General features: G+C 40.0%; 2 protein-coding genes across 8 annotated transcripts in view; both read right to left on the minus strand.

The window, feature by feature from the left end:
• Positions 1-1,269: 1,269 nt before the first annotated feature.
• On the minus strand, positions 1,270-11,472 carry nrl (neural retina leucine zipper). Of its 3 annotated transcripts, XM_077608156.1 has the most exons (6): positions 10,472-10,672; positions 10,279-10,324; positions 8,294-9,057; positions 6,566-6,859; positions 5,399-5,614; positions 1,270-4,046 (listed from the first exon to the last, which is right to left on the minus strand). In XM_077608156.1, exons 3-6 carry the CDS (start codon positions 8,855-8,857, stop codon positions 3,885-3,887), a joined length of 1,236 nt encoding a protein of 411 aa, XP_077464282.1. In that variant the 5' UTR covers positions 8,858-9,057; positions 10,279-10,324; positions 10,472-10,672; the 3' UTR covers positions 1,270-3,884. The 3 variants fall into 3 exon arrangements, with proteins under 3 accessions (XP_077464282.1, XP_077464283.1, XP_077464280.1); XM_077608157.1 differs by lacking the exons at positions 10,279-10,324; positions 10,472-10,672 and adding an exon at positions 10,944-11,472; XM_077608154.1 differs by lacking the exon at positions 10,279-10,324.
• A 683-nt stretch (positions 11,473-12,155) lies between these two features.
• LOC144079108 (capping protein, Arp2/3 and myosin-I linker protein 3-like) overlaps positions 12,156-27,023 on the minus strand; it is a 45,399-nt gene continuing 30,531 nt past the window's right edge. For 2 of the 5 annotated variants that reach the window (XM_077607662.1, XM_077607661.1), the window contains exons 35-40: positions 25,377-26,004; positions 24,484-24,572; positions 24,304-24,424; positions 23,163-23,234; positions 22,952-23,059; positions 20,727-21,114 (exon numbers count right to left, since the gene is read on the minus strand). In XM_077607662.1, coding sequence (XP_077463788.1) covers positions 21,074-21,114; positions 22,952-23,059; positions 23,163-23,234; positions 24,304-24,424; positions 24,484-24,572; positions 25,377-26,004 — 1,059 coding nt within the window. In that variant the 3' untranslated portion in view covers positions 20,727-21,073. Of the gene's footprint in view, positions 12,253-12,804; positions 13,665-20,257; positions 20,332-20,726; positions 21,115-22,951; positions 23,060-23,162; positions 23,235-24,303; positions 24,425-24,483; positions 24,573-25,376; positions 26,005-27,023 lie in introns of those variants that run through there. The other 3 variants (XR_013301419.1, XR_013301420.1, XM_077607664.1) reach the window with 3 other exon arrangements.

Consider the following 27,023-nt stretch of genomic DNA (forward strand, 5'->3'; position numbering starts at 1 on the left):
TAGACAAAGACAAAGCCACAATAGAGTCCGGCAGTGGGCTGCCAGGACGCTATTATAGGCCTAATCCTGCGCCTATTCTGCGGGCCAAAGAGAGAGCCAGAGAGAAGGCAGGCGGCGTTGAAGATGAGGTCATCCTAAACAGCACGCAGCCGGGGTCACAAACGCGGATAAAGGGATGGAAAGATGGATGGATGGATGGATGGATGGAGAGAATAGGCTGAGAGCTATGGACGAGAGTGGAGAGATGAATGGAAAGCTACAAAAGCACCAGTGGTGACATTTGGGGAATGAGTTCACAATATTAGACCTTGTTCGAAGGTTTGTTGGCGAGGTTTGAGCGCCAAGGTGAAGATTATGGTTGACACATCTGTGGTTTGGATGGACGTTAGTGTGGTTGAGGTCTTCATTTGATTGGCTCCAAGGCTATGATAATATTTGACTATATGCAGTCAATAGAACTATATATTATGTTTCACATTTCATGAGGCTGAATTCATAATGTTCGGCTGGGCGTCATTTTAACAACAAAAAAATACTATGGAAATAAGTTGTGACTTAGTGAAAATTGGAATGTTATGAAAATAGTGCTTTTGTTTGTTTTAAATGAGAGAAACAGACGTTCCAAATTACAGTCTGATAGAGTAAACTGAATTTAACATTCATTTCACAGGGTAATATTTTTTTCAGAATTTAAGAAAATGAATCTATATTTTTTGTTTGAGTGGGTCATTGATACGAGGTGTGGTCTGACCCTTTAAAGTCAAACTTAAGGCTAATTAATATTATGATTAAAACTACTATTTTGGCATTTTTTTCTGGTTACTCTTAAGCTTTTCATGCACAAATTATGATTGTTTTTCAAACCCTTGAAAGGGCACTTCATTTAACTTAATGGCTTTGACTGAAAGGAGCAAATAAACGTTTATTTGCCACTCCCAGTCCAAATGGATTGGACATCTAGCGCCGTCAATGGCAATGAAACATGAACACACTTCCTAAATGAAATGCACTCTATGTAGTTCTATTACCATCAATGGCATGCAGAGTTAAACACTTAAAAAACGACTAGTAATTAGGTTAATGCAATTGTTAATGCCATTTTCATGAATTTTGTACTCATTCCTAATTAAAAATATACATTAACATTGCATGATAAGAATTCCTAATACAGATATATTTTTTTAAATGACCAACAATAGGGTCAAAGGCCTTAAGGGCCAACTTTTTAAAAGCAGTCCACTTAATAATACTATAATAAACTAAAATATCTACAGGTCAGACTATATAATGTTAATTATATGTCTAGTTTATTTGATGTGAAAGCACACTACAGAATTCACAATGGCCGTCGTCATTTGTCTCGTGGATGGGCAAAACCAAGAGTAAGAAAGTCAAATACACACTAATGAGATCAACTGAGTGATTAGAATCAGCACAAAATGAAACAATCAATAAATACGGAATAAATAAGGAAATAAATAAAACAGCAACTTATTTATCCTACACTCAAACACAATAAATAGCTCTAAAGCACTCACCTTGTCAATGTTTTCATGTCTCCATGAATCGATTGTTTTATGCATTGCTATCCCTGCATCGTTATTATTGTTATTATTTGGGCCCAATAAAATACTTTTTGGACGAGAGACGTCAAAATCTGACAAAAAAAATTATAGTAAAAAAAGCATTTGCTGGTACCCTTCTGTTGCCGTGTGAATCCATTTTTGGGGGCAAATTAATGCCATTTTGGGGAGTTAACATGTCTGAAAATGGACCAAATTTGGTATGTCCATTTATGCTGCTGTATAAAAACATATTTTAGGTTTACCGAATATATCCCACCAAAACTCACTCAGGAGCGCCCCCTGGAAAAATTGGACAGTGGAAAAAAAATCCACCAGGAGGTAAATTTTGACATAATTTGGGTAAATTTGTCTATAACAGTGCACACAAAAAAGTCTGAAAGTCCTAACATAAACAGGAAGTCAGCCATTTGTATTGGAAGCGGCTATTTTTTGGTTGCGTTTCAAAAAAATTCTCCCGACATTACCTTTGTTAATGTACACAAATTTGGGAGTCGATTTTTGGGAGTCGATATTTGGGAGTCGATATTTGGGAGTCGATATTTGGGAGTCGGTTTATGGGAGTCGATTTTTGGGAGTCGATTTTTGGGAGTCGATTTTTGGGAGTCGATTTTTGGGAGTCGATTTTTGTCAGTCTCTCGCGTCCAAGCCTGAAATTGGACAAAAAAAAAAATCGCCATTTTGATTGGAATACCCAACAATAAAAATTGCGCAAAAAAAAAACAAAAAAAAAGCCGAACGGGGTCAATTTGCTGTCCTGTATGAGATTAGCACACCTGTCAAGATGGAACTTGTTTGTATGTCTGAACTCGACGCAAAACAGCAAAATAATGATATTTTCCCAAAAAACAAAATAAAAAGGTGCTTTTTGGGAAGATTCCCGTTGTACATTCGTCAATCCGACAAAAAGAGCTGGAACTCTTTGGTAGGCAACTGTGAAAAATGAACTGCATGCCAGTACCACTGCACTACTCGTATTTCTTTAGCAGCCTCTTAGACACCTTCTAGATATATATATATATATCTAGAATATATATGTATATATATATATATATATACTATCTATATAAAAAAATAACTACAGTTTAAGCCTCAGAGCCTCTCTTTGAGACTATTGCAGGCCTATCTATACAAAACATTGCATAGATTAAATGCTCAGCAGTGATAAAGCCATAGTAAGTCATTTTCAAATTCACTAGAAGGACAAAAGTATTGGGTCAGGATAAAAAAAATTGAAGAAAATTAAAATATATTTTTTTTGGAAGAAAATTAAAATTGAAAAAAAAATTGAAGAAAATTAAAATTGAAAAAAATTGAAGAAAATTAAAATTGAATTTTTTTTGAAGAAAATTAAAATTGAAAAAAAGAAGAAATTAAAATTGAAAAATATTTAAGAAAATTAAAATTGAAAAAAAAATTGAAGAAAATAAAAATTGAAAAAAAAGATGCCATTTTAAATGATTGCATTTTTTTTTCTTAAATGTGACTAGAATTACACTGTAATTTAAGGAGAGAAACATTAATATTCTGGTTGAATTTGGAATATTCTGAGAATTATTTTTGATATATACATGGTTAAAATTAAAAAATGACATTTTAGAAAAGTGGTCAAATGGTATTGTATTGTTGTTTTAGCAAAATAAACATATTGGATGATTTTTAAATAAATTTAAAAGAAAATGCAAATGTGATAATTAAAAAAGTCAAACTTTCCAGAAGATGCTTAAATATTTGAAAAAGGAAAAAATGCCTTTTATCATATATCAATTTATATTTCTATTATCTGAATTATTGTTCATTATTTTCTTAAAGGCGGTCCAATGCTTGAGTGGTTAGCGGGTCGGGCTCACAGTTATGGGGTTGAGGGTTCGATCCCAGGTCAGCCCTCACTGTGTGGAGTTTGCATGTTGTGTGGGTTTTCTCCGGGTACTCTGGTTTCTTCCCACACCACAAAAACATGCATTCTAATGTTGATAGGTCCTTGCCTGTAAACCAGTTTGGGATCTCTTTTAATGATGTAAAGCTATAAATATTTTTGACTTGAAGAAAAAAAAAAGTTAATTTCTTCGGAATATTATGTCGATATCATAACATTGATTTATAACAAAAAAAGATGGCTAAACTGATTGTGTCCCAAGACTTTTGTCCACATAGTGTACTTTTTTCCCTGTCCACATTTGCACTGCTATTCAAGTGCAACTATCATTCACAGTGTAATCAAAATGAGTCCAAGCAGCAAAAACCAACTAAAGAAAAGTCACAAACGTCCACGTTTGCGCCACGTTGGCTCTGGGGGTCACCTCAAAGGAAGAACTCGGGGGGCGGCGAAGGCGTGCTGGCGCCGTTGCCGCCGCAGCCCGCCGAGGCTTCTGCGTGGTTGGCGCTGAGCAGCTTCTCGTAGCGGGCCTTGTAGGCGTCTCGCTCCCGTAACACTCGAGTCAGATCGCACTGGAGCTGCTCCAGCTGAAGAGGGAAAAGAAAAATTGAAACTCTATCTCATTTATTCATCTTTTTCTGAACCCATTTTACACCTGTTGCAGAGGCGGCCCTAGCTAACTTTGCGCCAGGGGCAGAAACCCCCCCACCCAAACTCCACCCCTAACGTAAAAATAATAATCTACTCTATTTTTTTATCACATAGATGCTTCAATACAAACTCAGGTCTTCTTTCATGTCCTCACAAGGGTCATAGGGGGGTGCTAGAGCCTATCCCAGCTGACTTTGAGCACTAGGTGGGGGACACCCTGAATTGGTGGCTAGCGAATCGTAGGCCTCAAGGATTCAAAGGACAATGATTCATAGCTAGCGGCAATTTAGGATACAATTAGCCTAGCATGCATGTTTTTGGCATGTGGGATGAAACCGGAGTACCCCAAAAAACACACAAGCGTAGGGAGAACATGCAAACTCCAGTGTGTAGACCGACCTGGGATTGAACCCTCGCCCCCAGAACTGTGATTCCAATGCACTAATCACTCTTCCACCAGGCCACCATTTGCAAACATATAAACACCAATCTAAAATGCACTAACCAAGAACCACAAAAACCATAAAATTAAAAAAAAAATAGTAATCATTGCTTATACCGTAGCAGATGTATTAGAAAAGGGGTGTCAAACTCGGGTTGGTTCGCGGGCCACTTTAACATCAACTTGATTTCACGTGGACTGGACCATTTTAGATATCATATTTAGATATTTTTTTTAAATAAATGGATTATAAGAACTGGATTAAAAGCCCTGAATATTCAGTTTTTTATAGATCTAAAACAAGGTTTATTTTAGGTTTTTTAAATATATTTTTCGATTTTACAAAATGATTTTTGAACTAAAAACAAAGAAAAAATGGATTAAAAATTGACAATTATTGATTTAAAAGGGGGAAAATCAGGAAATGTAATATACATCTATACTCTTCATTTTAATTTGATCCTAAAACAGAAAGTCAGCACTCATGATTTACTTTCCCGGGCCACACAAAATGATGCGGCGGGCCAGATTTGGCCCCCAGGCCGCCACTTTGACACGTGTATTAGATGTTTATATTTTCACTGGGCATTAAATTGTATATTCTGGATGATCGGTCAGAACCTAAAATTATACTTTTCTGGCCTTTTGTGATATCCAATCATCAACTACATCATCATAACATTTTTTTACAGTAAGGAAAAAATGTATTGCCCATTTTGCCCCTTAGTCAAAAACAACTGGTCATATAATTGGGGAAAAAATGTGGGTGAGGGCTTTCGTGCGCCCCCAAAAAGACTGAACCCTAGGCGATCGCCCACATTACCCATAGCAAAAACCAGCCCTGACCTGTTGCGTGAGCACGTGTTTCTCCGATTCCAGAGCATGGCGGTGCTGTAAGCGCTTGTATCGGCATGACTGGGCGTAACCGCGGTTCTTCAGGGTGCGGCGCTTCTGCTTCAGGCGCACCACTTCGTCCTTGCTGACGCCACGTAGATGGCGGTTGAGCTCGCGCACCGACAGGCTGACAAGTTGCTCGTCAGAGAAGCGGTCGTTACCGCCGCACTGCAAAAATACATGAAAAAAACAAACATAAGAAGAGCTGAAAAGATATCAGATTATTTTTTTAGTTTTTCGTTTGCTGTCTTGGGTGGACATGGACATTTCCTTGGGACTCGTTCCGTAATCTGTCATGTAATCTGACGTAAGTGTGGTTGACAGTGATCGGGATTACAGCAGGCAATAATAGCAGATATTAATATAAGCTTGAACTGCGTTCCAAATAGAGTTCAAAGAGATCCAACAAGTTGTGAAATGCTGCTCTTTGAATATCAACAGCGCAGTTGAAATTTACACCACAAAAGTGCCTGCGTGGGTTTTCACCGGGTACTCCGGTTTCCTCCCACATTCCAAAGACATCCATGGTAGGCTGATTGGACACTCTAAATTGCCCCTAGGTATGCGTGTGAGCGTGAATGGTTGTTTGTCTCTTTGGGCCCTGCGATTGGCTGGCCACCAATTCAGCATGTCCCCGTGCCCCTAGTGAGGATAAAACGGTTCGGAAAATGAGATGAGATGAGATGAAGTGAGTAAATATTATGAGAGCTAAACTATTCTATTGATGCTAATTTTGTTAGCATGTAAATGGGGTTTTCTGATGTTGATTAGCATTTGTTCAAAAATCACATGTTTTGGATTCCAATGCAGTGTTATTTTCCTTTTACGTGTGTTTAGTTACTATTAAGAAAATTCTACTGATGCTATTTTTTGTGAGCGTGTAAATGGTATTTTCTGATGTTAATTAGCATTTAAGCAGTTGTGCCCCTTATAGTTTAAAATAAGTATTAATCCAAATGTGTGCAGATACGTTTTAAATACATTATGGCTGATCACCGAGATTGACCTAAAACAAAAAGGCTATTGACAATTTTGATCTTAAAAAAACACCCAGCCCTAGTATACGTTCAAAATATCCAAATTGTGTCTAAAGTGATGTAATACGAGAGTCAGGCTCACCTGACCGACTTGTGGGTGATGATGATGGTGATGTGCGCCGTGCATGGCGTGATGAAGGTGATGCTGGTGCTGGTGGTGGTGATGCTGGTGGGGGATGAGGCGGCTCTGAGGGCTGAGGGGCTGCGAGTAGGGGGCCGACCCCGCCGAGGACGCGGCGTTGGGATGCGACGAGTTGGACAGGAAAATGAGCGGTCGGTGGCAGGCGTCGCCGCCCTTGGGGCAGGACGTGTCGGCGCCGCTGTCGCTCCCCGAGTCTCCCAAGGTGCCGCCGGAGCTCTGAGAGAGGCCTGGAAACTAAAGCGGGACAGCCATGGGTACTCAATGTTCCTTAGGATAGGAAACGTGCAATTTGCAAGCTTGACTTGACTAAATTGCGCGTCATCATAAAAATCACAGATAACAGATGCCATTTTCCTATGAACCCATCATTAAATCTCATTATGTATCGCTCATTCATCTATCAAACCGTCCATCTGTCATCCTTTGACCAATCTCACCATCCATCCATTTCCTATTCAATTGTCCAGTCAGCCATCCTTCAATACTTCCATCTATCATTTGACCATCCATACAACAGTCCGTCCATCCTATTCCATCCATCCATCCACACATCCACCCATCCACCCACTGGCTCATGCATCCGACCATCCATCCACCCATCCACTCAACCATACATCCACCCATCCACCCATCCACCCATTGGCTCATGCATCCGACCATCCATCCATCCATACATCCACCCACTGGCTCATGCATCCGACCATCCATCCACCCATCCACTCGACCATACATCCACCCATCCACCCATTGGCTCATGCATCCGACAATCCATCCATCCACACATCCACCCAAAGGCTCATGCATCCGACCATCCATCCACCCATCCACCCATCCACCCACCCATCCACCCACCCATCCATCCATCCATCCATCCACACATCCACCCACTGGCTTATGCATCCGACCACCCATCTATCCACCCATCCACTCCACCATACATCCACCATCCATCCATCCATACATCCACCCATCCACTCGACCATACATCCACCCATCCATCCACCCATCCACTCCACCATACATCCACCATCCATCCATCCATACATCCACCCATCCACTCGACCATACATCCACCCATCCACCTTTCCATCCGTCCACCCCTCCATCCGTCCAATAATCCAAACACCCACCAACCCACTGGTCCATCCCTCCATCCGTCCACCAGGCAAGCCGTCCTACAACCGAAACATCCAACCACCCACTCCCCTGTCAGCCAATCCATCCGTACCACCCATCTATGAAAAAATCCCACCCACCTGCAGATCCACCGGTCTACTCCTTCTAACAACCTAACAACCAGCAACATATCCACCCACCCACCCATCCATCCAAGTCCATCCACCCATCTACCCACTCATGTACCAGTCCTTCTACCCATCCATCTGCCCATCCACCCGTCCACTCCCTACCTAACAAACAGCAACATATACACCCACCCACCCATCCAAGTCCATCCGCCCATCTACCCGTCCTTCTATCCATCCATCAGCCCATCCATCAGCCCATCCATCTGCCCGTCCATCTACCCATCCATCTACCCATCCATCTACCCATCCACCTACCCATCCATCTACCCATCCATCTACCCATCCATCTACCCATCCATCTACCCATCCATCTACCCATCCATCTACCCATCCGTTTACTATCATGAATTAGATTGGTTACCTGGGAGCTGACGGCTGCGGCGGCCGAGTTCAACAAAGCCTCCACGGCGTCCTCACAGCCCATAAAGCCATTAACCGGTGCCCTCTCTCTGTCCCCCAGGGCGCCTAGGAGGCCGGCGGGCCCCGGGACCTCTCCACCAAACTGCTGCTGCAGGGCGGCGAACCAGATCAGATCCTCCAAGGAGGCCGGTCCGGGGCCTTGAGGGTGACTGCCGTCCACATTCCCCTGCGATGCGACGGTTCCGACGCCGGACCCGAACCCGGAGAGCGGGAAGGAGATGGAGGACGACGAGGACGAGAGCGAGGACGAGCCCGACGGCGGCGGGTGGGCGTCGCTCGGGGTCGGCGAGGGCGGCAGCGAGTCGTAAGGGCTGGAGCTTAAGCTGGAATCCGGCGGAGGGTGGCCGGTGTACGGGGAGCCCACCGACTTGGGGTACCCGCACTGAACGGAGTGAGGCGGCGTGTCGGGTTTTACCTCGAACTTGAGGAGGTCAAAGTCGTTGAGGTACTCCATGGCCAAGGGGCTCGGGGGGAGGGAGTTCAAAGGGAGGGAGGGCGAGGACATGATCTTTGCCGTCTGTCAGCAACGCTGGGAATTCCACCGGAAAGCTTCGGGGCGGCTCATAGACGGCGGCCGCAAGTTGGCTCAACTGAGGAGTTTCCTCTTTTTCCAAGGGGGTCAGGGGGGATTCCTTATGTCCGTCAAGTAAGTCAAAGAATGAAAAATTCGCTTTCAGGTTCCACTCGATCAATCCACCAATCCACCTGCCACAAATAACAAATAAAATGTCATTTCTCCCATTAAATTCAGTTGAAAAACATGACAAATTGATCATTTTAGTTCCATTTGTCTCATAGATTGCAGTAAAATAATTTAAAAATAGCCTTATGTCTCAGTGTTTTCAGCCATTGAAAACTGTACTAATCCACAACAAACTCTTAAATCAAATTTTTGACTTCTTACAATTCAAATTCGCAATTTATAGATGTAGTGATATGATTATTGATCAAACACATTATTGGACGCGTTGCAGATGGCGAAAACTCAACAGGCTTAATCATTTTTGACACAAAGATTCACAAGTCTCTCACCGCCAAATCCAATTAAAGTCAGCCTCTGAATCCACACGGAACACTTTCAATGGCAACGCAAGCACACGGCTAGCCAACCACTCTTTTAAAAATGAGCTCTACTGTATGTAACATTTTTGTAATCATTATATATTGACGATAACGCTCCAATGTTATGCTATAGGAGTGTGAAAATTGCAAAATTTGGGCAACTATTTTTTTTTACCTTTAATTTTTTTTAATTTAATGACCAACAATTTCAAGATTTTTGTCATTCATTGTCTTCTTTATAATAATAATAATAATCAAAAAAGTGATTTTTTTTTCATCGCATATAGTTGACCAATTATATTATTATTATCCTCCTGTCCCAAATTATTATTATTTTTTAATAACATTTTCAACTGTTCAAGTTGCATCATGGGAACAAAATTAACCCACAATAATACGAATGTATATATTTTAAAACAGTACACTTTTGTATGATAACCCATACTAGATTTTTAAATAGACTTTTTCCTCCCATAAACCACAGCCCAAATTTAGTATTTAATTTAAATCTTCTTCACCAAAAACATTTTTTAAATAAACAAACTTAATTGAAACCCTGATTTTTTTTAGTTCAGCTCATTTTTGTAATCCACTCACGACTTGTGCCACCTTGTTTTACAGATACATATATACCTATTATATATACACTACCTTTTTTGTATGAAATCATAAAACATATTTAAAATTTCTTACAAAAAGTATACCTAAAGTATGGCATCCCACATTTTGGGGTGATTATCCATCCCACTCCCCATCAGATCCCTTTCACATTTTTGGGCGCTCCGCCATGCCAACCCTTCGCATATCTCAAATATCATCAAAATGAATGTCTAATTACACCACCAAAATAAATTAAAAATCCACCTTTGACTTGCGTCTCTGCAGTCCACCTCATTAGCTCGGCCCCCCACTGTTGCAAAGACAGCAAATGAGCCACGGCGGTCCTCGGAGGCCCCCATCCTCACACACATCCACACACACACACACTATCCATCCACACACACTCCTCTGATGAAAAAAAATGGGTGAAAAAAAAAAAAGTATGAGATGAACTTACCGTCAGTCATAGAGATGAACGGTGAGCTGGCGTCGACATGACGGCACACACACACGCACGCACACACATAAAGAATGGACGCACCAACTGCGTGACTGACAGGAGGACACTAAGTGTGTGTGAGTGTGTGTGAGTGTCTATAGCGCTCTGTCACTCGGTGCCGCTGCCCCCTTCCTTTCTTTCCCCGCCGATACAAATCCCTGTTTGCAACAATCCCACATCCCCTCGCACCCCCACCCGGCCACCGCGTCCCCTCACATGGTTCGCCGGCATGTGCTCCCCCCCCCCCCCTCCACAGCCATACCAGTGCACCCCCCCTCCCACTCTGTTTTTCTCACTCCCTGTGACGGCCTGTCTTTCCATGGCTTTTTTGTCTGTTTTTTTTTTAACTGTCAGATGGCACAGGTGGACTTACAAACACATAGAAACAAACTGAAAAACACATTAAATAGATAGGTAGACATATACTCACAAAAAAAGGGGACATATATTTACACTCACGGACACCAGCTTGTCTCTCTATGTTTTTTTTTTGTCAGTTTATTTTAACTGTCAGATGGCACAGGTAGACCTACAAAAGACACACAAAAAGATATAAATATGTAAACAAAATGAAAAACACATTACATAGATAGATATACATATACTCACAAAAAAGTGGACGGATATTTAGACTCACGGACACCGGCATAACTCTCTATGGTTTTTTTGTCAGTTTTTTTTTACCTGTCAGATGGCACAGGTAGATTTACAAAGACACACAAAAAGATATAAACATGTACATATAATGAAAAACACATTATATAGATAGATATACATATACTCACAAAAAAGTGGACGGATATTTAGACTCATGGACACTGGCATGGGTTTTTTGTCTTTTTTTTTTACCTGTCAGATGGCACAGGTAGACTTACAAAGACAAAAAAATATATAACTATGTAAACAAACTGAAAAACACATTAAATAGATAGACATTTACTCACAAAAAAGTGGACTGGTATTCACACTAACGGACACTGACCGGCATTTCTCTCTCTGTTTTTTTTGTCAGTTTTTTTTACCTGTCAGATGGCACAGATAGACTTACAAAGACACACAGAAATATATAAATATGTAAATAAAATGTAAAAACACATTAAATTGACAGATATAAACATACTCACAAAAAATGGTCAGATATTTACACTCACGGACACTGGCTTGTCTCTCTATGTTTTTTTTTGTCAGTTTTTTACCTGTCAGATGGCACAGGTAGACTTACAAAGACACAAAAATATATAAATATGTAAACAAACTGAAAAACACATTAAATAGATAGATATACATATGCTCACCAAAAAATGGACAGATATTTACACTCACGGACACCGGCTTGTCTCTCTATGTGTTTTTTGTCAGTTTTCTTTACCTGTCAGATGGCACAGGTAGACTTACAAAGACACAAAAATATTTAAATATGTAAATAAAATGGAAAAACACATTACATAGACAGATATAAACATACTCACCAAAAATGGACAGATATTTACACTCATGGACACTGGCTTGTCTCTATGGGTTTTTGTCAGTTTTTTTTTTACCTGTCAGATGGCACAGGTAGACCTACACAGACACACAAAAATATATAAATATATGTAAACAAAATTAGAAACACATTACATAGATATAAACATACTCACCAAAAAAATGGACATATATTATACACTCATGGACAACTGGCATGTCTCTTTATGGGTTTTTTGTCTGTTTTTTGTACCTGTCAGATGGCAAAGGTAGACCTACAAAGACATACAAAATGATATAAATATGTAAACAAAATGAAAAACATTAAATAGATACCTATGCACAATCTCACAAAAAAGTGGGCGGATATTTACACTCTCTATGGGGTTTTTGTCTGTTTTTTTTACCTGTCATATGGCACAGGTACTTACAAACACATAAAAATATATACATATGTAAACAAAATGAAAAACACATTACATAGACAGATATGCACAAACTCACTAAAAAGTGGAATGGTATTTACACTCATTTGGCTGTAGCTTGTAAGAATTAGTGTAATTAACGGTTAATTTTGTGATTTTTATTATGACTTTTAATTTTGTAATTTGAAAATAACTGATTAATAATGAGACTTGATTGTCATAATTTCCAAATTGAGCTCGACCCTAACATACAATTTAAAAAAATCAACAATATAACTAACATCAATCAGTGACTCATACCGTCTTAAAAACATTTAAAAAAAAATATATATATATATATATAAAGCACAATAAATTCAAAATAAAGTCATGTCATGCTCAGTCATTTTATGAAACGAACCCTACAATTTTCAACATATAAAAGGCCAGTTATATTACCAAATTCCTTTCTTTAAAGTATAAAAAATGACATAATAAAATTGGGAACTTATAACTAAAAAGTAATCATAGCCACGAAAACAGTAGCGAGGCGCCATACATCCGATTGGTCGAATCTCCACAAAGCACTTTGTTTTGGTGATGTGAAATGAGACCCCCATAACAACACCCCCCACGGCCCTGCCTCTTTTTGTCAGACTCCAAATCTGTCAATTAATTCTGTTTCTTCAGCAGCCATCTAAGTCGAGAAATGCACAACAAGCATTTCTGGCCACTCCTTAAAAGCTAAACTTGTTAATCCCGAGTCTGCCTGCCTGCCTGCCTGCCTGCGTGTGTGCGGGTGTGCGAGCGCCGTCTCTTTAAGCAGTTAATGATGTTTTTTCAACAAATCTGATTGGCACCATAAATAAACGGCTGACGGGGCAAAAAAAAACAAAAAAAAACGGACGGGACGGGACGGCCCTTATGTTTGGCAAAGGACCATTTTTTTCGCCAAATGTCCAACGTCCTGCACCCGGCACCCCCTTCTTTGAGCTCCTCGCCCTCTTGTTCGGCGTTTTAACCTCTTTATCTGACCAACGTTTGTGTTTCCGGAGGAAAGCTTAGCGGCAAAACCAACACGGCCTCCGGCGAGGGATGGGGACAAAAAGAGGGAGGCGCACACAGGAACTTACCTCATAGTCCGCCGACCCGGCGTCATCCGTCCCGCGACGGCTCGCACGTTGACCCCGATACATTTTTTCTCCGGGGATGAAAAATCCAGGGAGCCATCTTGAAATCTTGTCACTTTCCTTTGTTAAACAGCACACACTAGACGATACACACTAAAAAGATAGTCATATAACTGCATTTTTTTCCATTCATTGGTATATTTTCCGTTCTTCCGCTTAAATGTGGGCTTTTTTGGTGTTTGTTTGAATATTTTTGTTTATTTTTCCTTCTGTGTGACTAATGATTCACCTGTTGTCATCTGCCCTCAGCTAATTAAACTCCGCCTCTCATGTTACTCACCTGTTCCTCCTTGACTCGTCAAATTGAATTGAATGCTTTTATTGTCATTATACAAGTATAATGAGATTTAAATATTATATCTATGTTGACTGCTACAGTAATCCCTCGAATATCACGGTTAATGTAGACCATGTGTGTCAAAGTACTTTACTTATTTATTTATTGATCATTTATTATCATTATTAATATTGATTATTTATCTGTTCATTTGTTTGTTATTTGTGCACTTCCCTACTTATTTATGTTGTCTACTTATGTATTATTTATCACTTATTTGATTATTGATTATTGAATTCTTAGTTATTGCTATTATTTATTGGTTATTTGAGTTAATGTTATTATTGATTGGTTATTTATCTGTTCATTTGTTTGTTTGTTGTTATTTGTGCACTTCCCTACTTATTTATGTTGTTGACTACTGTATTGTACTGCATTATTTATCACTTATGTGATTATTGATTATTTAATTCTGTGTTATTGCTATTATTTATTGGTTATTTATGAGTTAATGTTATTATTTATTGATTATTTATCTGTTCATGTGTTTGTTTGTTGTCATTTGTGCTTTTCCCTACTTATGTTGTTGACTATTGTATTGTACTGCATTATTTATCACTTTTTGGATTATTGATTATTTAATTCTGTGTTATTGCTATTATTTATTGGTTATTTATGATTTAACGCTATGATTTATTGATTATTTATTTATGTGAGTATACACCGATAAAAAAAAAGTATGGTCAACCCTATTATAACTACCTTTTTTTTCTTCAGTGCTGAGTCCTAGTAGCAAGCGGAAGACAGTTTCAGCGTGGATTTTCACATTTGTATGAACTTTAAAAATAAAATAAAAATGAAAAAAATGAATAGCAGAAAAAATCGTGAAGACGTGAATTCGCGATAATGAAGTCGCGATAATCGAGGGAAAACTGTAAAAACATATTTTCAAAATGAGTGCGGTGTGTGTGGATTTTGCACTGGGAATTATATTTATTGATCTTTTCATAAATCTCAAGCTGAACTCGATCGCTTCCTGACCCTGAATTGGACGTCTATTCCTGTCAATAGCCATTTCCCTCTTTTACTAACTACCACAGCACATCCCCTGGCGCCTTGAATGAGGTAAACTAATGAGAACATGTGCAAGAAGCTTCATTCTGCACATTAACGACCCCTAAAAAAAAACACCTCCTGCCAAAGACAAGCTGACCTTTCCACCTTGCTTTGATAACCTCCAGTCTTTATCCTCTGCGTGGATAAAGTTCGAACTCGGTCGCAAAACAGCAGCCGAGCGAATCTCAAGCTGTTTCTTCGCGCGTGGGGAAGGAAGTGATTGACAGACGCGATGGCGGTGACGCTCGGGGTGAAGCGGCAAGGCGTCAGGGGGCCGCAGGGTCTCCACTAACGCAGCCTGATCCCACAGATACATGACCTAATCCGCGCTAACGCCACTGCGAGCATCAAGCTTACACGTCTCACCTCGCCTCCCACCCGAGTGCCCCGCGGGAGCAGTCCTTCACTCTCTACACACATATGCACCCGCGAGCGCGCCCAAAAAAATTCAATACGTCATTTGGCATTGGATTTTAGTTTAAAAAGAAAAAAAAATCGTTAGGTTTCGGAAATTAGCATACTGGCTAACGTTAGCTTCTCACATGGCGAGCGGGACGTCCAAAATGTGAAATACTTGCAAACTGCGCTATTTATAAATAAAAAAATGGGGGTTTAAAAAAGTGTTGCAATAAAATGTCTTATTTTTTTAAATAATAATAATAGCTTTTCTTTTTAGGGATCTGCAGAATCAAAGTTTGGGTTTATTTTTCGGCGAATTGCAACCTAGCCATGTAGTTTTATTAATGAAATATTGCTGTTTTCATTTTCAGTTTATTCAAATTAGTCGATTTTTTAAAGCAAGATTGCCATTAATAGATTTTGTTTTATGAGTAAAAAGTGAAAAGGGTCCTTTTTTGAGGGAAAATTGCTAACTTAATGCCTCTTTTTTTTAAGAAAGTGATTCAAATTCAAAGTTTGTCCTTTAATTTTTCAAATTTACGACCATAACTAAGTAAATTTACTGCATAATTTTGGTTTGAATTTCTAGAAAACAAGCATACAAATCCCCAAAAATGTTTTTTTTTGAAGGAGATGAAACTTTGTTGCTTTTTGAAAAATTAGGAAAAAAAAGTTATAATTGCAAATAGCATGTTTTCATTTTTTTGTTTTTCCTATTATTATTTTTGAGTACTTTTTCAGGAAATTGCATCATCACTAATATTTTTTTAAAACTGATTTTTTTTAAACAAAAATGACCTACATTGTGTAAAATTGATATCTCAATATGTTATTTTCTTTTTAGGAATTTGCAACAAAACACACTTATTTTGAGGACACTAGAAATGAAAAATGTTATTTTTTGGGAGCACTAAACCTTTTAGGAAACTTTCTTTAAAAAAAATCATATTTCTTTTTGTAACAAATCTCAGCACCTTTGTATTCTTTTTATTACTAATTTTATGGAAAGTACACCATCAATTATATTGTCTTTTTGGGGGAATGCAAACTCATTATTTTTAGAAAAATACATTATTATGTCTTCTATTAAGGAAAGTACACAAAAAACAACTTGACTAAAAATAAGGCCAATTGTGTATTTTGGTGGAACTGCACTAGTTCATTTTATTTTGAAACTTTTCTTGGACAGTGGACATATATTTGATAATTATCACAAGGAGTATGTGCTGTGGTAGTTAGTAAGATAGGAAAATTTGGTTGTCAAATATTGTCCCACACGTCAAATTGGCCCAGGGGCCACAGATTTGAGACCCCTGTTTTATATGAATGTATTCAAAACATTTAAGAAAAAAAATGGAAATTTTAAGTTTGTCTTTTTGGGGAAATTGCAACCTTGGTATCGTTTTAGGAATGCCTACCATATTATTTTGTTTTTTAATCAAAAGTTTCTTATCGTTTCGCACTTGCAAACTTAAAATAATTTTTAAAAAATCCACAATTTTTTTTAGGAAGCGAGGAATTGTCTCCATTTTAAGAAATGAATGCCAAATAAATGTCATTCCACTTTTCTCTTACTGTACACATCAAATTCCAATTCTATTTGAATACCGAATCAGTCCGTTTTTGTTGTTGTTGTTGCCATTTTCCTGTGTTTTGCCCAATTTTCCAAGCCGTAAGAAATCCGCGGCAAACTTGTTGATTGTTTATGCGCGCGTGGTGAGTCGTCCACACGTGTGTTCTTATTGTGAGTGGTATTATCAGGCTAGTCATGGGATTAGCGTTGATTGTCCCCCCTTGAAACGGGTGTCAGATTAACAGATAGCAACGCCGTCTTCATAAACCGTCTGCAGTGAAGACATAAGCCTCGCCCGCTTCGCGCCTTCAAACTCCTTGGATCAATGCCTTCTCGCCTAGCGCCGTCCGATCGATTCATAAGTGTGATGCGGCACCCCCCGCGGGTCAATCAATAAGAAAGTAAAGGGGGAATCGACGTCGCCGACGGCGACTCGATACCGCGGCGATCGAGATCGGCGTCTTGTACAAACAAACGTGAAGTATTATCTTAATCTGAAGGTATGGAGAGAAAAAAACACAAACGGATGAAGAGAGGTGGAAAATCAGGGTCTGGTGGTAGACAGGATAGGAGGAGGAAGAGGAGGAGGAGGAGGAGGAAGGAGGAGGAAGGAAGGGATGAGGAGGGATTAAGGTGGTCGATACTCCCAGACTGAGAGATGACACTAAATCTCTTCATTCATCCACACCCCTTCTTTTTTCCAGCGTCAGCCCCCACTTCTGCCTTGCGCAGGTTTTCCCCAGTTTGGGTGGGTCACTGGAGCGAGTGGTTAGCACGTCGGCCGCACGGCTCTGGGGTCCTGGGTTCGAATCCAGGTCATGTCCACCTGTGTGGAGTTTGCATGTTGACCCCAGGCCTGAGTGGGTTTTCTCCGGGTACTCCGGTTTCCTCCCCTCATTCCAAAAACATGCATGGTAGGCTGATTGGACACTCGAAATTGCCCCTAGGCATGGGTGCGAGTGTGCATGGTTGTCCTTTTTGGGGGGTGTAGACATTTTGGGGTGTTGACATTTTGGGGTGTGTGTGTAGACTTTTTTGGGGGGGTAGACATTTTGGGGAGTGTAGACATTTTGGGGTGTAGACATTTTGGGGTGTGTAGACTTTTTTGGGGGGTGCAGACTTTTTGGGGGGTGTAGACTTTTTGGGGTGTGTGTAGACTTTTTTGGGGGGGTGTAGACTTTTTGAGGGGTATATAGACTTTTTGAGGGGTATATAGACTTTTTGAGGGGTATGTAGACATTTTGGGGGGTGTAGACTTTCTGGCTCGGGAATTTGAACAAGGGTCTGTAGACTTTTTTGAGTCGGGAATCTGAACAAGGGTGTGTAGACTTTTTTTGGGTCAGGAATCTGAACAAGGGTGTGTAGACTTTTTTGAGTCGGGATTTTGAGCAGGGGTTACCATTGGGTGGCTACCAAGCACCCCCTGTGAGCCCTGTGAGGATAAGCGGTAAGGAAAATGAATGAATTTGAATAGGGGTGTGCAGATTGGAGTCAAATTCAAGGCTCATGGCCCCATTTTTTGACTCTTCTGATTGACAGGATTCTTCACCCTAAACTTTCTCACCGCCTTTGCGATTGTTCGATCGGCGCCCATTCAAATAGATTGGACGTCGATCGCCGTCAATGGCTGCGAATGACTTAAAGAAGCATGCTGTTTCTCCCATAATGAGATCACGGCTCTCACGGCGTCCAGGGGACTCCGCGCCAACCATATTAGAGAGACGGTTCCCATGGCGACCAGGCCGAGCAGACCACTCGTGACCTTTTGCAGACGTGATGGGCAAACACATTTAGAGAAGTCTGCATCCCATCACTGGGTCTGGGTCACAAAAGGGACGCCTCCTCAATCTAAAAAGCCCAATTTTGAAAACCCTTATTTGAAACCCGAATCCTGGTTTAAACCCTAACCAAGGTGTAAAAATCCACTTTTCAAACCTTAACAATGGCTCGACATGACTATAGAAAACATCAATTAAATAAATAAATTGGACATAAGTCAACTCTACTACAACTTTGACCTTAGACTGAGTTTGAGTGTCTGTGGGTTGTTTCTGACTCATTATAGCACAAATGAAAAGAAGGTCAGGGCAACGGTTGGTTGCTAATGACAACCTGGGTGGTTGCACTTGTGTGTGTGTGTGTGTGTGTGTGTGTGAGTGTGTGTTCAAGGCCTGCCTCTGTCTATTTGTAGCGATTAGTCGCCCCCTGCTGTTCCATATTCCCCTGTTTGTGGCGGGAAATGCCGTCACCATGCCAACGCATAAAAGGGGATTGACATTATTTCCGAGCCGTATTAATAGCATCCGCCTGTGATGGCGAAAATCAAAGCGCCGCGCAACTTGAGTCATTAGAGAGGCAAAATGGACATTTAGTGCCTCTTTGTTGTTAACGTTTGTTGGCTAATGACAGATAATAGGGCAATTTGCACTTCTAAGTAGTCGAGTCATGGGTAAAAAGGAAGTACCCTATTTTCTTACATATAAGCCGTGCCCTTCAAATTGCCTTAAAATCGTTGAATTTTAGAATTTCTCTCGTATAAGACGCCCCCTGATTCACAATTTTCACCTCCATATTCAGGGTTTTAATAGGGAGTACAAATGTTTTACTTTGAAGGGAAAATCTTAAGAAAAATCATCACACGTGGTATTTCTGAGATAATTTATGAATTGAAAGGATCGTCTGCTGGATTGCGCATCCTGAAAGGGTGTTGCCTGCACGCAGACAAAGGTTTTTCCACATTTTATGCAAGATACGGTTTATTTTATTTATTAAATTTCATTCATAGCTGTCAAAATAAATTTAGTTTAGCGTTTTATCTGTTTGTTTCTCTATTTTGAAATCAATGACTGTAATATAATGCCATGGCGCCATGACGTCATTGAAGCCATGGCGTCAATGACATCATGACGCCATGGCGTCAATGACATCATGACGCCATGGCGTCAATGACATCATGACGCCATGGCGTCAATGACATCATGACGCCATGGCGTCAATGACATCATGACGTCAATGACATCATGACGCCATGGCGTCAATGACATCATGGCGCCATGGCGTCAATGACATCATGGCGCCATGGCGTCAATGACATCATGACGGCATGGCATCAATGACATCATGACGGCATGGCGTCAATGACATCATGACCTTATTGTGTTATGGCCTTGTCAACTTGCTGTTTCATGCATGTCGACTTTTTATGAGACTTTCTATGGCATAAAACCAGTTTTGACAATGAAATAAGAATGTAAGAGTTAAGCCCCAATTTTGCTTCATTTCAACGGATGGCGCGGTGTACGAGTGGAACGTCGGACTCACGGTTCTGAGATTGTGGGCTCGATCCCTGGTGGGTTGTGACCTTCCTGTGTGGAGTGTGCATGTTCTCCCTGGGCCTGCGTGGGTTTTCTCCAGATAGCAACAAATTTGCAGGGTAGGTGACATGATGAGAAGAGAAAGAGTTAAAGGTCAATGCTTGGAATTTGGCTCCTAAGGCAGAAATCTTCTTTCTTTGTAGTTGTGCTGTATTGGATAAAGTAAGTACACAGATTGCGTCTCATTTCATAAATAAAGATTTATCTTATTAAGGTTTTAAACAACATTTGATGAATTCGTGTTTATAAATAAGACAAATATTTATGAGAAAAAATATTCAACAAGTCTGACATGTCTAACTAGCAAAATATATTTTTTCTAGGTGAAATAATGCTTCTATTACTATTGAAAAATGAGACCTCAAATTCCTGATGCAACTCATGCAAAAGAAATGAAGTCCAATCCTAAAGCAAAGTGCAAAAACAGTTTATCCATTACATTTTTATTCATACATTCACTCTTACAGAGCAATTTAACAAGGGTGCCCATACACAATATTGATATCTCTCTCTATAAAATATAATATCACCTTTCCGATATAAATCCCCAAGAAGCGAGTCACGTCCAAGGCAGTCGGTTGTGTCAGCCGGCAGTCCGGGTGTAGAAATCACATTCTAATAACATGACTTAAAAAAAAAAAATTAAAAAAAAAAAACATTTGACAAGCCACAAGTGAGATAGAGGCTGAAGATAAAAGGTGCAAGGGAGCAATGTTGAAAGATTGCCGCATATGTGCGGGTTATTCGCCCTATTGGGACATCGTCACACCAGCTCGCTGTGACCGGGTGCTGTGTTGAAACAGTCTGCCAAGACAAAGAAAAAAATGATAATATAAGTTTATACATGCAAATACGTCAAATGGAATCGATCTACTTTCACCAATCGGCACTCTTTGAACTCATTGATGTCCAATCAATTTTAATCAGGAGGGCTAACAGCGATCGTTCACTCTCAAAACTGAATTCATTGAACGTTCATTGGCCCCTCCCACACAAAATGGATTGGACGTGTAGCGCCATCAATGGCACGGAAAGATGAGGATTCATTAACTTCATACACATACCTGTCAATTTATACATTTTTCCCGTCTTTTATACGGTCATTTCAAATGGTGTACGCCGTATAACAACTTTTGTACAGGATTTTTTAACTAAGTTTTTTTGTCAATTTATACGTTTTTGCCTTCTTTTATACAATCATTTCAAATGGTGTATGCCGTATAACATCTTTTGTACAGGATTTTTTAAGTAAATTTTTTGTCAACTTGTACAATTTTCCCCGTCTTTTATACGATTATTTCAAATTGTGTAGGCCGTATGACAACTTTTGTACGGGATTTTTTTTAAGTACGTTTTTTGTCAACTTATACATTTTCCCATCTTTTAAACGATCATTTCAAATTGTGTATGGCGTATAACAACTTTTGTACAGGATTTTTTTTAAGTAAGTTTTTTTGTCAACTTATACGTTTTTCCGGTCTTTTATACGATCATTTCAAATGGTGTACGCCGTATAACAACTTTGGTACGGGATATTTTTTAAGTACGTTTTTGTCAACTTGTACGTTTTTACCGTCTTTTATACGATCATTTCAAATGGTGTACACCATATAACAACTTTTGTACGGTATTTTTTAAGTAGTTTTTTTGTAAAACCAATCTCGTTTTACCTGTTTCGGCTGTAATTCGGATCGTCTCGATCACTGGAAGCGGACGCAAAACGTCATCGTCGATTGCTAATATCGTCATGCTTTAAGCATGATATGCATATTCCCCCTTCACTATATAAATATAGCGCGTCAGCAAGCAATGTACCTAGACAGTCAAGCTCTCTGCGCCATACAGCGACATCTACAGAATCTTGAATTTAGTGCATACAAAAGGCGCACCGACTGATTGGGCGCCCCGTCCACTTTGGAGAAAATTTTAGACTTTTAAGTGCGCCCTATGTGAGTAAATGTGCCGCGTTGCATTTGTATAATTTATTAGCACTTGCAAACATTAATAATTGGAGCAACTGGGGTTGACAGGTATGCATACATAAACATTAACTTCTATTGATGGCAAAGGAATCCATCCCCTAGAGCAGGGGTGTCAGACTCGGGTTGGTTCGCGAGCCGCGTTAACGTCAACTTGATTTCATGTGGGCCGGAACATTTTAGATATAATATTCAGATTTTTTAAAATAAATGGATTAAAAGAACTGGATTAAAAGCCCTGAATATTCAGTTTTTCTATAGATCTAAAACAATGTTTATTTTCGCTTTTTTAAAAATATATTTTTAGATTTTACAAAATGATTTTTGAACTAAAAACACAGGAAAAAAATGGATTAAAAAATTACAATTATTGATTTAAAAGGGGGAAAAATCAGGAAATTTAATATACATCTATACTCTTCATCCTAAAACAGAAAGTCGGCACTCATGATTTACTTTCCCGGGCCAGATTTGGCCCCCGGGCCGCCACTTTGACACATGTGCCCTAGAGGATTGGACATCTATCGCCATCAATGGCAGCAAATGACTTAAATTGATTCAGTTGTGGTTAAATGAATTATGAAAACTGTTATTTCATAAAAGAGACAAACATCACACTAAGACGACACACACAAATACAGATATGAAAAGCAGACATGTACCAGACAAATCCAGTGACTTATTTCTGTTTTGGGGCAGCCTAGGCTTTTTCTCAGGGGGTTTGCGATTTGGGAGCCTCTCAACGCTATTGGGGCTGTCCCTGTCCGTGCCTGAGTTGAACGAGGACATGGAGCAACGTCAGCAAAATACAAAAAAGACCAGCACGTACGTTGACAAAAAGACTCTTGGACTAGATGATTGGGCGGGTGATACCTGCGTCGCAAGACATGGCTTTTCGGTTCCTCTGGGGCTTTATGGGGGCGTGAGGCCTCCATCCTTCATCACCTGAGGGAGGGATGGCAGTTTGGAGAAGGTTATTGATATTTTGAAGGTCAGATTCGTTGGTCGTCCCACGTGATCTTCATGGCGAATGCTCAAAAAGATCAATTTATCTTTGTTGCTGCCACGATGATTCGATGAGTCGGATTATCAAACAAACAACAAATATTTTAAGACATTGATATAGACTCATTTTGTATAGGAAATATTTTTTTTTTCATTTTTTTAAATGTTATTTACTTTTTTAAATATGATAGATATTTTTAAACTTTTGTATATTTAAAAAAACTGCGGAAACTTAAGGACTTCCTGTGTGTGGCTCCAATTTTTTTAACTAGGTCTACAATGTCTTGTGTGTCTTATGTTTGTCTTGCTACTGCAACCAAGAAATTTCCCGAATACGGGATGAAATAAAGTTCTAACCTAACCTAAATAAAAAGGGGAAAAAAGATACATTCTTTTATTTTTTTCACAAAAAAGGGGAAAACAATTCAATTCCCAAATGTCAATGTGTTCAAATTAAATTAAAAGAAGTAAAATAATTAAAAAATATCTTCATTAAATTTGTTAAGAGTACAAAAAGCATTTTTTTACAGAAAAAAAAGATTACTCTGATTCTAAAAATCCTCAATAATTAATTAAGGACTACAGAAATTGTATTTAAATGTTATTCTAGAGAAACAGAACATTAAAGCACCCACATTTTTTTTGTGAGACACACAAAATGACATGGTGGGCCAGATCTGTCCCCCAAGCCTCGAGTTGGATACCATTCATTTATGACATCGACGTTTAATGACTATTTCAAGCATTGGCCACGAAAAAGAGGCCACGAGGGCGTGTTCATCACACTTATTTTTTTCGTTTCCTGACAGAGTCATTTTCACCTGTGCCTCTGTCAACAACTGCAGGAAACAATCTATTTTTAAAGACAACAACATCGACTCCTCTGTTATTGTGACTGTCACCACTTGTCTCTTTGCACTTTGAAAATCTTGAACAAAAATAACAACAACAAGCCCGATGCCCAAATTCTGTCAAAAGCGTGTTACTCTGTTATTTCATTTTCACTGACCTTGACTGGCGGCTCTATCTGGCAGTCCGTGCCTGTTGAAGGGCGGGGCCATAGGCGGAGGGGGCAGGCTCCTCTCTGGGGGCGGATCTTTCAGGAAACTCACGTACGATGTCGCCCTGGGCTGTGAAAAGGAAGTGGATTTAAAACATGAAAATATTTGGAGTTAGTATTGGCTCGCACCTTTTCGGGGATTGGCGGAGGTTGACACTCCAGATCTCTTCTTTTCTCGCGGTCTTTCTTGTCCGATTTCTCGCCTTCGCCATCTTCCTCTGCGGAGACAATTGTTGGATTTCGTATTTTCTACCATGCTATGAAAGGGTGAAATTGGCGGAAAACTGATCGCGTGAAAGGATGTTTGAAAACGATTTGTTGATGATAGTTTGGCAAAAAAAAGTGACCAATCCCTGGCTTTCTAGTTTAGTGATGAATAAACACCCACCTTGGAAACTTTCACTCAGAGGATTATATTCCAAAATTATGTCTGAGCCTGCTTTTGTCAGCATATTCATTTATTATGTGCGTAAATTGCCTTAAAATTCCCCAAATTTGCCCCTTTTCTTTGTTCATAAGCTTCCACTATACCACATGTGTCAAAATGGCGGCCCGGGGGCCAAATCTGGCCCGCCGCATCATTTTGTGTGGCCCGGGAAAGTAAATCATGAGTGCTGACTTTCTGTTTTAGGATCAAATTAAAATGAAGAGTATAGATGTTTATAAAATTTCCTGATTTTCCCCCTTTTAAATCAATAATTGTAATTTTTTAATTAATTTCTTCTGTGTTTTTAGTTCAAAAATCATTTTGTAAAATCTAAAAATATATTTCAAAAAGCTCAAATAAACATTGTTTTAGATCTATAAAAAACTGAATATTCAGGGCTTTTAATCCATTTATAAAAAAAATATCTAAATATTATATCTAAAACGGTCCGGCCCACATGAAATTGAGTTGACGTTAATGCGGCCCACGAACCAACCCGAGTCTGACACCCTTGCACTATACTATACAGATATCAAGTGTATCGCCATTTGCTTACATTTTACCATCTTGAATCTTCCCAATTCCAATTTCTTACCAGGAAGCGTTTCCGAGCTTTCCAGTCGATGCCTTTGCCTAATTTTGGACAAGTTCGGTTTGCTACTTTGCGGCGGAGGCTCGGGTTTGGTCCCGCAGGAGCCCCCTCGTCCGGCGTAACCACTCCTCCACCCTTCCACGCAAGCATCTGGACTGACACGTCTTTCCCCTTGCGGCTCAGCCTCGGCGCTCGCTTCCTGTTTGGGCGATGGGGTCCTGTCCGAAGGGTAAGGCGGCAACGGCCTTTGCCCGAAATGAAGAACCTGGACTTGTCTTCCATCTGTCTTCCACACGTTCCTGTCCGTCCACTGGGAGTCCAGTTGCAAGTCGGTCTGCTTGCTTTCCGACCACGAGCGGTCAATCTGTCTACCGGCCAACCGCTGCCTCTCCATTTTCCTGTCGATCTGCCACTGCGTGTGTCTTTCGGCGGTCCACTGTCTGTCCATTTGTCTGTCGGCGGGCCAAGCTTCTCCCGCCCTCTCGTCCGAGCGCCGCCTCTCCACGTGGCGCCGGCCTGGCCTGCCGTCCAACCACGTGTCCTCGGCTAGGAGCACCTCGCTGGTCCTCTGCTTGTCGTCTGCCCAGTACTTGTCAACATCGGGCCGCTGGTGCTCTATGGGTTCTGGGTCCTGAAAAAAAATGAGTCATAAGTTTAAAACGGAAAAATTTAATACTCTTTTATATATTAGATATACAGTGGTACCTCGAGATACGAGCTTAATACGTTCCGGGACTGAGCTCGTATGTCGATTTACTCCTAACTCAAATGAACGTTACCCATAGAAATGAACTAAAACAAAAATAATTCATTCCAACCCTCAATTATACATCTACCCACATATAAGACACAATTCCTGGGTAAAAATACCTACCAGAACCGACCAGGAAGAGTTCCAATACAAGCACTCGTTGTTATAAAAGTGCCCATATATGGCACACAGATTCTGGCTAAACTTCACCCCACAACCTCCCTGGAAGACTAATTTTACACCAAATAGTCAATAATACATTTACCCACATATCAGACACCATTCCCGGGTTGAGATACCAACCATAACCGAACAAGCCCAGTTCCAATGCAACCACTCTTTTAAACGAAATTTCCCCCTGTTTTGGGCACTATTTCTGGGTAAACAGCACCCCAGAACCTCCTTGGAAGACTAATTTTACACAAAATCATCAATAATACATGCACCCACATTTTAGGCACCTTTCCCGGGTAAAATAACCGCCCTAGAAAACACCCAAAACAGGATATTGGATTGGAATTTTTTTTTTATTTGTTCTAATTCGCCATCTATTAATAAAGTAACAAATAACTAGTGGTTTAGTAGTACTAAAATGTGTTTAATAGTACTAAAATTAGACGGATTTCCCAGCGGTGGGGAGAGAGACTTTTTGCACGGCAACCCGCTTGTAACAGAACAAACAAATTTAAATGAACTTGGATTACGATGCAGACACACTCAAAAATAAGTTGAATCTAACCTTACACTAAACATAATTCTAATTTTGTCTTAAATTTTCTATTGTTGTTGAAAGGCTGAGGCGAGAGAGGCAAATGTTTAGCAAAACATACGAACACACACGCACGTAAACACAACTCCACAACTTAATATCGTGAATTCAAAAGAACTACCACTGTACA

The sequence above is a fragment of the Stigmatopora argus genome, chromosome 8, assembly GCF_051989625.1.
Source record: "Stigmatopora argus isolate UIUO_Sarg chromosome 8, RoL_Sarg_1.0, whole genome shotgun sequence".
Taxonomy (NCBI): Eukaryota; Metazoa; Chordata; class Actinopteri; order Syngnathiformes; family Syngnathidae; genus Stigmatopora; species Stigmatopora argus.

What these genes read in the sequence shown, in the direction of transcription:
- nrl (XM_077608157.1), bottom strand. Translation starts at nt 8,857, where the DNA reads ATGTCCTCGCCCTCCCTCCCTTTGAACTCCCTCCCCCCGAGCCCCTTG. An exon ending in CCGCAGCCGTCAGCTCCCAG is followed by an intron (nt 6,860 to 8,293) that starts GTAACCAATCTA and finishes GTCCCGCTTTAG; the next exon opens with TTTCCAGGCCTCTCTCAGAG. An exon ending in AACACGTGCTCACGCAACAG is followed by an intron (nt 4,047 to 5,398) that starts GTCAGGGCTGGT and finishes TTCCCTCTTCAG; the next exon opens with CTGGAGCAGCTCCAGTGCGA.